Genomic DNA, 14,068 nt, shown 5'->3' on the forward strand with positions numbered 1-14,068 from the left:
CTAGGGTTTGGGCTCTAGTCTCCTACAAGCGGGGTCAGACAAATTTGGTGAAGTACAAGTGAAGTTAATTTGTCTTGCCAGTGCCCTGCATTTAATAAAGTAATTTTGTTTGTAGCAGACAATTGCAGAATATGTAATCTTTAATATCTAACAACCATTACATTTATTGTGATAAAACCCATCAACTAAGAGACAGGAGGAGTTTCTATACCTGAAGTACTCAGATAAACTATACAATCTACCTTATAAATGGGCTCTGACCGACGGCCCGCAAATGTGCAGTAGAGAGCAGCTCTACCGTGCATGCACGGGCACGTCGGCCAGAGTTTGCCTGTTGACAAAAATGGCGCTGGGCGGACCTGTAGCGGCGGCGGCTCACGCGCCATCCGAAGGGGTTGTGAATGAGCTGGGAGAGGAGGAGAGAGTGAGGTGAGAAGGAGTGGGAGGGAGAATAGAGGTGGGAAGGAGAAGTGGAAGGGAGGATGAGGGGGAAAGAAATGGACCGAAACATTTTTTTTTTAATGTAGCCCGTTGTTACGGGCTTAATGGCTAGTAAGTTTATAATTTAAACTATTAAACTTAAATATGTAGATTCCCTACAAGAGATGGAGAAGGAGGAGGAGGAAAGGACTGGGGTTGAGGGATGAAGAGACGTCCTGAGATTTTGAAGGGGAGGGAGATCTGGAGAGAGGAAAGGGAGTGGTCTCTCCCCAGCCCTGTCTCCCCTCACATCCTAAGCTCCACTTTCTCTCTTCACCCCCAGTTCTTTTATTGTTTCCATCCTACCGGTTCACACATCCATCCACCCTTTCCAAGCTTCTTTCACACCATCTTTTTTCCCCCTTATCCCCCAGCCTTTCCCTGTTTCACTCAATATTGCCCCCATCTATTTCCCTTATTCCCACATCCATCATATCTAACCCCTCCCCTTCCAGCCCCTGTAATAACTCCCGCCTTCCCTCTCACCTCTGTAATGGATTCTCTTCTTCTGCCTCCCTTTCCATTCCCCACAGCCTATTAACTTGTCTCCCCCACCCCCCTCCTACCCCAGCACCGTTCACTGTAAGAAGAATATAGGCAGTGCAATGGGCGATCCTCCTCCTTCACTGGCTGGGTCCGACTTCTGCTTTCAACCACAGGGCCGTACATCACTGAAAGCAGCAATTAGGCCCAGCCAGCAAAGGATGACAACCCGGCTTGATGCACTGCCGCTCTCCAGCTCCTCACGCACACAGGCATGCTCGCAGAGGGAGGAGGGAGGCAGAGCAGAAGGTGGTTTTGCATCATCCCTACCCGGCAGACAACACTGGATCCAGATCCCCGGTTTCTCCGTGGTGATTGTGTGTGTGTGTGTGTGGGGGGGGGGGGGGGGGGGGGAAATGGGGGACACGACACACGACTGCACATTCAAGGAAGGGGGGAAATTTTATGGCCCTTCCTGAGCCATTGCAGAATACCAGGGGCCTTGCTTATATGAATAGCAGAAGACTCCTTGCTTGAGCATGCGGGGCTCTTCCCCAGTACCCTGAATCCCAGGCAGTAGAGAACATGCCTCTACTGCCTGCTCCAGGCCGCCACCCTTCCAGGCAGCATACAAGGAACAGGAGGGAGGGAAGGGAGTAAGCTTTGAGCAGGTACAGCATAGCAAGACACAAAAGAGTAGCCTCTTGCTCACTAATCCAGTTCCTCTTCCCCTCCTGTCTGTAGGGAATAAGAAAGGAGGAACAGTAAGCTGGGAATGGATGGCAAAACAAAAAAATTCAGGTTTTGTTTTCATTTCTAATTTGTGATCCCTTGTTTCGTATATGGTGAGGGTCTGTGTTATGTGAGTGACTGAGATGAAGTATTCGGATGGTGTGAAGGTATCTGTAGCAGTCCAGTTTGTTGTTTTCCCAATAGGAGATATATTGGTGTCTAAGGGCCTGGTGGAAATTTTTGCAGTATTGCCTTTTTCAACAGGGTTACTGCTGTTTCGATATAGCAGATTTGCTGTATAAGTTCTGAGTGATTTTTCTGCAGCGCTTTTGATACTTCAAAGTTCCTGGTAATGGAGAGATTTTGCGTCACAGTTACTGAAGTGGTTACACGATTTGATTTTCCCCTATGGTGAATAGTAAAGAGAAAAAAACATTCCAATTCAGCCCAACCAGTGATTTCACATATTTTCAACCAAATATACCATGAATTTCCTTTGATATAGTTAGGTATTTCTAAACTATCAGATGACAGACATCAATATTTCTGAAATATTTGTACTGTGTGTATATATAGATATAAAGGAAGAGAATACCATACTGCCATATTAGTATTACCCTTGATAAAGGACAAGCATGTCCGAAACATGGGACCGTGTCAGGAGACCAGAGTGCAATGATGAGAGCAGCCAGTACTAAACGGATTCAGAAGAAAATATTGGAAGCAATAATGTGAAGATATTTGACCGTCTAAAAAAAGTTCTAATGGAAGAACTGGTTCATTTTGAGAAAAAGCTAAATAGTTCATGAATGAACATTTTAATTGTTGCATATTAAAAAAAAAAAAGTTTTGAAAAAATTTTTTTGCACACAATCATGAGCAATACTGATCTACGATTAAATATAAGGCAGAGTCCTAAAGCGCCAGCTATATCGATGAAGCCTATTATGATGGTCACAAACTCTTAATCAAGTAATTGATGTTTTCACTTTTTCAGCACCAGTGAATATTGTAGATCGGATGTGTGTTGGTGTATTTGAAAGTATATATAGATAGAAATAGATATAAACTTTTTTTGTATGTATGTGTGTATTTAGAAGTATGATGTCCAATTATTACAGGATTTTCTCAGATGGGTAGAGGCAACATGGCTGTCTAATTATTAGAATCTTAGGGAGCGGCTATACGCATCAAAAGCTAATTTGCGGGGGAGGGGGGCACAAGGCAGCATGTTCACCTGATGTGGGTGCACAGGACCCAACTGCGGGCATGAGCTGGGATAAAGAGTGGTGAAAAGGCAGTGAAACATTTTTTTGATGTCACATAAGAAGTTATTCTTGTTCTAATTTTTTTTTATTTTTATAAGTAGCTTTATAGTTACTAATAAGTATTCTATAGCCTTCATATTTCAGTTGTGTGCTTTGCTTTTGCTAGATAGGCAGATGCTGCAGAAGGGGAGATGTTAGAAAGAAGTGCTGTACAAGCTGAAAAATCATCAGGCCACAGTATTACCGAATTATGATTAGAAACACAAGATCGCTCTGACACTTTAGCTTAGTGCAGGCCCATTCATAACATTTGCATACAAAACAAGAGAATTTATATATAGCCATTTGGATTGTTTATAAAAGGTCAATCACAGAAATATTTTCACAATTGTATAACCCAGTTATTGGTTTAGGAATTGGAGATGTGAAGAAATGTAAACCTTATATAATGCCTTATCAGCAAAACAATTTGAGAGAGAGTTTTCCACTGGTATCTTGTGTGGTGCTCTCTCTCTCTAAAGTATGACTTAGCGTTATTTGTAGCATTAAATTAAAAAAAAAAAAGTTTCTTTCCTCAGCTGTTGGCTCTAAGCGTTTATTGAATGACAACACAACATGGACTGTAGTTCCCAAATTTGTCCTGGGGAATCCCCAGCCGTTCAAGTTTTCAGGATATCCACAATGAACTAGATGTGTGGGCAAAGTATTAGAGCTACTTCAGGGCCTATGCTGATTTTATTTTAAAAGTTTCCACAGCTATGGCCAGTGCACAGAAGATCTACAGCATGGCAGTCAGAGGTTGGCGCCAATGAAAGATTTAGAGTTTTGCTACCCCTAGGCACTTTTGGGGCTGTCACAGGGTAGTAGAGGGCTGTTCTCTGGTAAATGAGATTCAGCAGAGCTGGAAGACTGCAAATCTTCAGCCAACAAGGCTGTCCCTTAAATGTTTCCTGCCATAGGAACAGGCCCAATGTGGGCCTATTGACAAAGCCAGGGCTAGATAGCGCTAGAAATGGGGCTGCTGCTGAGAAGGAGCATTGGGAGAGAGAGAGAGAGAGAGAGAGAGAGAAGGGGTTTCTGTAGCTGGGCAGGTGGATGAGAAGGAGAGAGGGGGAAGTTATTAGGCAAGGAGTGGAGTGGGACGGAAAGAGGGGGAGTTTTGCTGGAGCCGCTGTCAGAGGGATAGCTGTGCCTTTGCCAAAGAAGAGAGTGTGCTGTGCCCGAGCAGCCACTAGTAAGTTGGGAATGGGGGAGAGCATAATTCTAAATATCTGCCCCTGATGCAGAAATAGCTGGTCCCGGCATTGGGGTGGGGGGGATGGGGGCAATGTTTGGTTTTCTCTAGGTTAGAAGAGACATAAAAGCAGTGAATGTAAATGAAGGGATTTTATAGTATAGTATTGTAGAATACACTCCATGCTGGCTGGGGCACACGGAACATGCTCAGCATAGTGACACCCTCGGCTATTCTGTGCAAAGGACATTTATCTTTGTACAGTAAGTCATACTGTATCTCTAAATGTATTAATGTACAGTAGAGCGATGCACTACCATAACACTTCAAACGAGTGTTATCAGCACATTCTTTGTTTTTCTAAATGCCCTCAGGTTAGAGAAGATAGTTACCCCTTTATCTGGGTCAGCAGGACTTTTGTTAGATTTATGGCAGATACCCAATGGTTTACTAGTGAATAGTTTAGAATTTAAAGAAAAAAAAAATCATAGAAGGCAGAAACCAAAATGTATTTCAGTCACATCTATCTGCCCTACTGCACATACCAGTATAAACGCTACTCACTAAAGGCAAGGTGTTGGGACGTTCCGCCCTGAAGCTGCTGTCAGGAGACGAAGGGTTGGGACTGTTTCCAACACTTTCATTCTGAACACAAACAAAAAAAATAAATGCATACAACATTACATTTGTGTAGTGACCTGTTTAAAATTCCTAAGTAACTTGCCCCCTCTTTACAGGATGCATTTTGAATTATATGGAGATGGTATGATCCATATGCAAGAACAAGAGTTTTCATTTTATTCATTTTTATCTGCTGATCTTTCAAATCTCTATGAATTACATGTAAAAGCCATGCAATACAAAAAAAAGAGAACAAAAAAAAAAAATCAAGCATTCATAAATACTCACATATAAATTGTATATATAATTGGATCACATACTAAACACACCTGAGCCAGTTAAGAATGTAATGCTTCTTAAACTATCCAAAATTGCCAGACACTCCTCACAGTAGACCATCGAGCTTGAACTAGATGTCTTAGGAAGGGTTCAATGAATAGCCACATTTTAATTCTGAAGCATCAGTAATTTAATGGGAACGTGTTCCAAAGTTTGGGGCAAAGAAACTGACAGCAGAATGCCTAGTGCATTCAAAGTAGATTCTGGACAACAAGACTTTCAGACTTTTCAAGTGAAGACCTTAATCTATCAGGTTTATAGTAGCTCAATCGATCTACATATTACACGTTCCCTCCATGAAGACACTTAACAAGACAGTGTGTCTTAAATTGCAATCTTATTGCTATAGGTAGCAAACAGTCAAAATAATATGGTCATATTTTTGGCATGAGTAAGCAATCTCACAGCTGTAATTTTGTAACCGAAGATGATGAATCTCTTCTGGCAAAGCAGTTATACAAGGGTTATGTTTAAGTTAGATGTGACCAATGAGTGGATAACTAGAGTGGATAACTAGAGCCAAGAACCAAGTATGGGCATAGCAGATGGATAGAAAAACAAACTGTGAACGTACCTAAGTAGAAGTTTAGGAATTCAGAGAGTTGAGTATAACTTGATTGCTAATTTGTTCATTACTGCAGAGGGTTTTAATCACTTTGGAAGACTGCCAGAATGGATTATGCTGTGAACACTAGAGAGACTCCTTGAGTTTTCTAGAAGTTGTCCTGTGATATAGAGCTTGGGAGAGAGATGTGTCTTCTTGCCTCTCTGCAGTGAAAAGCAGGGAGGTGCATAGGTAGCAGTGGCTGTTGTGGGCAGGGAGTAGCTACAGACCTCAGTCATGGGTCTTTAGCTATTCTCTCATTTTTAAAAGTTGAAGAGGGGAAAGCAAACCTGAAGCATCCCATCAACTTTTTTTTTTTTTTTTAATTATTATTATATATATGGAGTAGCCTAGTGGTTAGAGCAGCAGGCTATGAACCAGGAGACCAGGGTTCGAGTCCCGCTGTCGCTCCTTGTGACATTGGGCAAGTCACTTTACCCTCCATTGCCTCAGGTACAAACTTAGATTGTAAGCCCTCTGGGGATAGGGAAATACCTACAGTACCTGAAATGTAACCCACTTTGAAGCACTAAAAAAAAGTGCAAAAAGCAGAACATAAATCTAAATAAAAAAAAAAGAAATATAATGTGGACAAATGCAAAGTGATGCATTTAGGGAAGAGTAACTCAAATTATAGCTACACAATGCAAGGTTCCACATTATGCGTCACCACTCAGGGAAAGGATCTAGGCGTCATCTTGAAAATAAATTGAAATCTTCTGCTCAGTGTGCAGCAGGAGCCAAGAAAGCACATATAATGGCAGGGATTATTAGGTAAGAAATGGAGAATAAAACAGAATATCATAATGCCTCTGTATTGCTCCATGGTGCAACCTCATCTTGAATAGTGTCTACAGTTTCGGTTACCACATCTCAAAAAAGATAGCACATAATTAGAAGTACAGAGAAGGGTGACCAAAATGATAAAGGGGATAGAACAATTTCCCTATGAAGAAAGGCTAAAGAGGAATGGAATGAGTAAACATTAATCAGTTTATTTTATTTATTTATAAGCTTTTATATACTATAGTTTGGTACTAGCCTTCACTATGGTTTACAGGTATAACAATGTTTTACAGTAATAACCACAACATTAAAGATTTGAACATTGTCAACATCAACATAATTATTTACAGTGAAAATAGTAGATGTAAGAGCCATCTAACAATGTTATTGATAAAGGTGGATTACAGGGGCTATGTCATTTGTATAGAATAACATGGGTTATGCAATGTCTTTTTTCAAGGGTTCTATTCGACAATCATAGCGACATAATTAGTTCGATAGTGTAGGTTATAGTGGGTGGGATATGAAGGATTAGTGCTAGTTAGAATGCTTTTGTGGTTGGATGTTTAGGTGGAGTATCTAAACTTCCTAATTCTTATGCGTCATGAGGGTCTCAAAAGTGCTTACTGTATGTATCTTATAATTGAGTGGGGTGGGGTGCTGAGTTTGTTGGTATTGTTTATCCTATGCCATTTCTGTAGGCCTGTTGGAAGAGCCATGTTTTGAGTAGTATTTTTAAAATAGTTTTGTGTTTTATAGTCAGTTTTTCTGGAAGGGTGTTCCAAAGATGTGGTCCCGCTAGTGAAACCGCTCTCTCTCTTACTGTTGTAAGTTTGGTGGATGTGATAATTATTTGTAGATCTTGTGTTGCAGATTATGTTTTTGTATAATTGTTTTTAGCCACTCAACTTCATTGTTGTAAATTGCTTTGTATAGGATGGATAGGACTTTATATTCTATCCGTTTCTCAACAGGTAACCAATGAAGTTCTATCAGAACTGGGGTGAAATGATCTGTCTTTTTATAGCCTGTAAGTAGTCTAGCTGTGGCGTTTTGTAATATTTATGGTTGATTTGGGGAGGCCTAAGAGCAATGAGTTGCAGTAAAGCTAGTGAAGATTAGGGCTTATAGTATGGTTCTGAATTCGGTTTGGTTTAGGAGGGGTTTCAGAATTAGGAATTTGTGGAAACAGTCTTTGATTTTCATGGCTATGTGTTTTTTGAGGTTTAGTTCGGGATATAGCCATATTCTAAGATCTTTCACATATTCTTTTAGTTTAATGAAGGTGTTGTCAATTTGCATAGTGTCAGTGTGGTTTGTTGATTTTTTTCTTTTAAGGAGTATACATTCGGTCTTGTCCATGTTAAGGCAGAGACTCATATGATTTAGGAGGTTTTTTTTAATGTCATTGAGGTAGGTGGCTGAGAGTTTGAGTGCGTTATCTAATGTATTTGTTACTGGGATCATTAGTTGTATGTCATCGGCATACATGAAGTAGGTACTAATAGAAGTGGTGATGTGGATATAGGTCTATAGTTACTGAGATTGTTAGAATTTGAACTGTTAGATTTGAGAATAGCTTTAATGAAGGCATACTTTAATATTAGAGGAAATTTGGCTTCAAAGAAAGATAGATTTAGTTTTTTTGTTTTAACTAGGACAATATCTTTTTATGGATTTTATAGGTATTGGGCTTAGTGGATGCATAGCTGGGGTCATTTTGGTTATGATTTGTTGTACTGGTTCAAGTTCCTTTCATGTGGCTGTTCCAAATGTTTGTGATGGAATGTTGATAGGAGCATTTGAAGGAAATGACAATTTTTCAATTTTTTCATTAAAAAATACTGCAAACTCGTTACATCTAGTGAGTGATAACTAAGTTTTCATTTGGTTGTGAAGATGTTTGATTATTTTCTCAGATTTTATTTTATTTTTTTAACCGTTATATATAACCACCCCAAAGCAATTTAACAGCCATAATCATATACCAACAAATTAACAATCGAAATTTGAATACATAACATTTCTATTAAAAAATATGTACATCAGGGACAAAAATTGATACCCACTCCTACCCAGAGGAAGCCAATCTGATCAGTTCTTCATAAAATCTCTCTCTCCTCCCAAAACCACTCTCCCAGTTTAAAAATGCCACAACAAAGCTTTAGTGACTCCAGTCTACTAGTCCATATGCTACCCCAATAGCCTAATATTGCCAAATAGGTTTGGGAGTAACCTGCATGGAGCAGGAGTTTACTACCCTAAAAAACTTGCTGGGCAGACTGGATGGACCATTTTGTTCTTTATCTTTTGTCCCGTGCAGAAAATACTACCTTTGGCCTAATAGAGGGGACCCCAGCAAGGAAAGGCAGTTCAAGAACTGACATATTGCCTGCAAGAAAGTTATCTATGCTGCAATCTTACACAAAAAAACAAAACACAAAACCCAACAACTTACCTCTAGATGTACGCAAACTGATTTAATTAGTTTGTAAGTTGCATCTCTGGAGAGCAATGAAACAAACATGTACTGCAAGACAAAGCAAATTGGTTGGGAAAATATTGCAGCTATATTATTCCGTCTAATACTGCAGCAGGGACCATGGCTAAAACCCAAACTTTAGAGCACATGGGAAGGCTACCTTTTTTTTTTTTTTTTGGACAATGGCCTTACTAAATGTTGGTGGCTGTGAGGATTAATTACAAAACTTGGTATTAAGTGATGAAAAAGGGCCTGGGCATTGCACGAATTAAACGGACTGCCAGTGGGCGTGGTGGCGAACAGAGCTTTTAGCACTTTTGGCCATGCTTGGGACAGGGCGGTGGTAGGAAAAAGGTAAGAGACAAGCTGTGTGTGTGTGTGGTTAGGCGTGGCAGGGGAAGAGGAAGAGGAGCTGGTATTTGTTTGTAGATGAGCTTCTTTTTTTTTTTTTTTTTTTACTACTGGGCCGTTTTTTTTTGAGTCTGTCGCTTCGGGTAAAGTTCGTATTTCCTTGGTTAGTTTTTTGGAAAAACGAATAAAAAACTAAGCGGGAAAAACAAAATCGGCCCAAAAAACGACACAGGAAAATGAAGCTCAAACCCCCCCCCCCCAACCCCAAGCATTCAAATTTACTATAAAACATTAAATACAACCCCCCCCACCATCCCGAACCCTCCCCAAGACTTACCAACATCCCTGGTGGTCCAGCGGGGTCCCAAGAGCGATTTGTCCCTCTGTGTCATCTGGCCTGCCTCACTCAAAATGGCGCCGATAGCCTCTGACCTTCTATGTCACAGGGGCTACCGGTGCCATTGGTCAGCCCCTGTGACATGGCCATTGGCACCATCTTGTCTCCTACCATGTGACAGGGGCTGACCAATGGCACCGGTAGCCCCTGTGACATAGTATGGGCAAAGGCTATTGGCGCCATTTTGATTACTGGCAGCCGACGGTGAGATCGCTCCTGGATCCCCGCTGGACCCCCAGGGACTTTACATTTAAAATGATTCAATATGCAAAAAGTTATGGGGATGAGGTGGGGAGGTATTTTTTTTACCAAAAAAAAAAAAAAAAGATAGGACTTAGAAGTTTCAGTGAGCTGAGAACTTGCAGTGAGCTAGTACTTGCAGCTAAAGAGCATCTAAAGGCTGCAAACATTTGCACAAAAGACTCACAAAATAAAAATGAGCAAACAGCTTTGTTCAAGAGAAAACACCCCAAATGCCTATCATGCCCTATAGGCCTGAACCAAAAGGGATTTGTTTGTCACCAGTCTCAGAACTTTGATACAAGTTATTGAATATGAGAATGCCTTCATACAATGCAAACATTTTTTTTCTTTTGAGCAGTTTAACAGTATCATTGGTCAGTGACTCATGAAAAGAATGATTTCTCTGGCATGGAAGCACTATTCTACACTGTTGGACAAGATAAAAAATATTGAGGTGCACTTACCCTCTCAGTGTCTGTTGTTATTACCAAGGCATTGGGTACAAGAAGTGCAGTTTTGGTTTTCTTTATTAATGTCACAGAAAGGACAGGTATAGCAATCTGAAATGTGATCAGGATATTCATTAAGTCATTGACCTGCGCACAGTGCAAAGCATCCTAAACCCACTTTCAGCTTATGCTTACAGAGGCATTCTTTTTTTGTGAATTATGCTGAGGAATTTAGCATTTATTGTATATGATTTGGTATGTTACTGATATGCACTAGAATACTGAAGGATAGATTTTATGCTTATTTACTTTTTCATGCTTGAAAACCCAGCATGCATTGGCTTCAGATTAGGAAAAAACTTTAATATTTTTTAAAATTTTTTTGTGGCAGATTGATAACATTTCTAAGCCTGCCAAGCTGAAACACCTCAGTGTGGACCTTCAGAGTGTGCAATGTAATTAAGATGAGTTTATATAGGAGCGAAGGCCTGCATGGGACTACTTCAGACTCAGGAGGCAAGAGTGTGCCCTTAGCTAGAATATAAATTGGCTTCCACCTAGCAAATGAAGCCAGCCGTCTACATGCTAGATTGACTACAATGGCCTTTCTAATGTAAGTTTGGCTCTAAGTTAAACAGAAAAATACTCCTAAAGTTTTCAGAGTGAACTACCCAAGAGTGAGTTGTATGCCACCTTCACTTGCAGTTTCAAGCCCATAACTCTGCTGCAATCATAAGAGAGGCCTATATTCAAACAAAGCCGAGTCCCTAAATTAAAGACAGCTAAGTCAGGTGCCTGTTTTCAAAGAAATTAAAGATCCTATGTTTTCAGCCGAAAATCTTCCTAAATTAGGCTTTTCACTTTCCTAAATGTAGGGTCCTAAGTGCTGAAAATCTGTATGCAGCACCCAACTCCACCCGCCACTGCCACCCACTTTCTAGGGTCTTGAATTTATGAGTCCCTACTGACATTAGGAGCCTAAATTTAGGAACTCATTCCCACTAAATTTTCAAAAGGGCCAATTTGGGAGCCTAACTTCCAAAGTTAAGCCCTAAACCCTTTAAACTTGAGTTCATGGTGCACACTTACTACCTCGGACTCTAACCTTTGTTTGATTGTAACTTTGACTCATTCCTACCTACTGTTTATCTTTAGTTTACTTGAATAGTTACCCCAGTTTTTATTCTTGTTAATTGGAAACCGATCCGATATGGTTATTTACTATGAAGGTCGGTATATAAAACTGTTAAATAAATAAATAAATAACCTAAATGGAATATTTGCTTACCTTTGTATCCTTGCCAAAGACCTTAGAATGAAAAGCAATCCAGTTTTCTGACACGTATAGCTTTCCTTGGTACAACATTTCCTTCTGCAGAGCACAGGTAAAACCTAGAGATAGTGACAACAGAATACTGCTGCAAAACCAAAAAGTAAAAGGTGCAGAGAAAATAAAAATGCATTTTTTTTGTCCCAACATAGATTGTCCATCAATACTCAGAATTTTTTTTTTTGTGCCTTTAATGAAAGAAGAACTCCACTTTGGAACTTCTGACACTAACCACATTTCGAAGCCTTGTCCACACTATCTGTAGTGTCTCTTTTCTGAATTACATTAATTTGGGGCAGTATATTACAAATTATAGACATTCTTTTATTCAGACATTTACCACATCTTTACCACACACTTGAAAGATACCATCCCTTTACTACCATACTTACTTTGTTTCAAAGGTTCATCATCTGGGACTTCCTTAAACAGCTTGTGATAATGAATATTTGCCTTAGAAAACTAAGAAAGAAAAATGGATAGAAATAAGTTTTATGCTTTCCCCCTTTGTTGAGCATGTCTTATCTTCCCCAGCATTTTTACAAAGCCCAAAATGTAACCCCACATCCAACACCCCAGCCCAGTGCATGTCTTTGTATATTTATCTAGCACCATATTGAAAGTGGAGTATTAGCCTAGTGGTCAGAGCAATTGGCCCTGAACCAGGGAAAGCCAGGGTTCAGTTCCCAGGCAAATTACCTCTCTTTGGAAAAATTAGATGCGGTAAATAACCTTTTGATAAAAAGGGGATGGAATGGCTCCCCTATGCAGAAAGGCTAAAGAGATTAGGGCTGTTCAACTTGGAGAAGAGATGGCTGAGAGGGCATATGACAGAGATCTATAAAACCATGAGAGATCTAGAATGGGTAAATGTGAATTGGTTATTTACTCTTTCGGATAGTAGACTAGGAGGCACTCTAAAGTTAGCAAGTAGGTCATTTAAAACAAATTAGAGAAAATTCTCTCACTCAACACACAAATAAGCTTTGGAATTTGTTGCCAACGGATGTAGTTAGGGCAATTAGTGTAGCTGGGTTTAAAAAAAGGTTTGGATAAGATCCTGGAGAAGTCCATTAAGTGCTATAAATGCAGAAGAAAGGAGAAATGACAAGGCCTAAACAAGAAGGGATTATGACAACGTACTAGGTACTTGAAGAAGCATCTTATTCATTGTTATGCAATTTCCATTTTAATAGTTCAATTGGGATCTACTTGATGTTTGGGTACTTGCCAGGTACTTATCTGGATTGGCCACTGTTGGAAACAGCATGCTGGGCTTGATGGACCCTCTGGTCTGACCAAGTATGGTAACTTATGTTCCCTTATATTCCTTTGTACACTCTCCATTTTACAACAAGCCTTTAGAGCCCTTTCAGTCTTTCTAATATCTAATTTCCCTCTCCCACCCTGATTTAAACATATGCATGGCTGAACTGTATGCAAACAGTAAATGCACATGAGGTGCACACATACTGGAAACAAAGCTATAGCTGAAACCTTGGCAAAGGTGTTACTGCTCAAAGTTTCAAACTCATGCATTTTCCTGTGTTTTGCTGCATATCAAACACACCGTGCACATTAAAAAAAAAAAAAAAAAAAAGCAGCAAATTAGAACTTGTGGCCACTGAAGCATGGTACTCTAACACCTTAGAGCAGTGGTCCCCAACCCTGTCCTGGGGACCCCCCCCGCCAGTCGGGTTTTCAGGATATCCACAATGAATATGCATGAGAGAAAATTTGCATGCACTGCCTCCATAACATGCACATTTTCTCTCATGCATATTCATTGTGGGTATCCTGAAGTCCCAACTGGCTAGTGGGCCCCCAGGACAGGGTTGGGGACCACTGCCTTAGAGCATGTCCAAGGGCATCTATCCCTTGCACTGATGCACTGGGCTGTGGGAGCTGGCCCAGTGGCAAACACTATGTACCTTCTGTGCTGAAAGTTACCAGTTTGATTCTCAGATTGGGTCATCCCCAGCCTGGGTCAGTTGGGGCTGGGGATGCTGTAGAACAGTGGTCCCCAAACCTGTCCTGGAGGGCCACCAGCCAGTCGGGTTTTTGGGATATCCACAATGAATATGCATGAGAGAAAATTTGCATGTTATAGAGGCAGTGCATGCAAATTTTCTCTCATGCATATTCATTGAGGATATCCCAAAAACCCGACTGGCTGGTGGCCCTCCAGGACAGGTTTGGGGACCACTGCTGTAGAAAATGTTCACAGTTCTGGGAAAATCATGGTCATTGTAAAAGGTGACACCTGGTG

The 14,068-nt window shown here is 40.5% G+C and overlaps 1 protein-coding gene across 4 annotated transcripts in view; it reads right to left on the reverse strand.

Annotated features, from left to right (window-relative positions):
* The window catches only part of GRAMD2B (GRAM domain containing 2B), a 185,041-nt gene that overhangs the window by 35,068 nt on the left and 135,905 nt on the right, over positions 1 to 14,068 (reverse strand). For all 4 annotated transcript variants that reach the window (XM_029619444.1, XM_029619453.1, XM_029619473.1 and 1 more), the window contains 5 exons: positions 12,192 to 12,261; positions 11,758 to 11,861; positions 10,485 to 10,580; positions 9,006 to 9,077; positions 4,762 to 4,842 (listed from right to left, as the gene is read on the reverse strand). In XM_029619444.1, coding sequence (XP_029475304.1) covers positions 4,762 to 4,842; positions 9,006 to 9,077; positions 10,485 to 10,580; positions 11,758 to 11,861; positions 12,192 to 12,261 — 423 coding nt within the window. The remainder of the gene's footprint in view (positions 1 to 4,761; positions 4,843 to 9,005; positions 9,078 to 10,484; positions 10,581 to 11,757; positions 11,862 to 12,191; positions 12,262 to 14,068) is intronic.

The sequence above is a fragment of the Rhinatrema bivittatum genome, chromosome 1, assembly GCF_901001135.1.
Source record: "Rhinatrema bivittatum chromosome 1, aRhiBiv1.1, whole genome shotgun sequence".
Taxonomy (NCBI): domain Eukaryota; kingdom Metazoa; phylum Chordata; class Amphibia; order Gymnophiona; family Rhinatrematidae; genus Rhinatrema; species Rhinatrema bivittatum.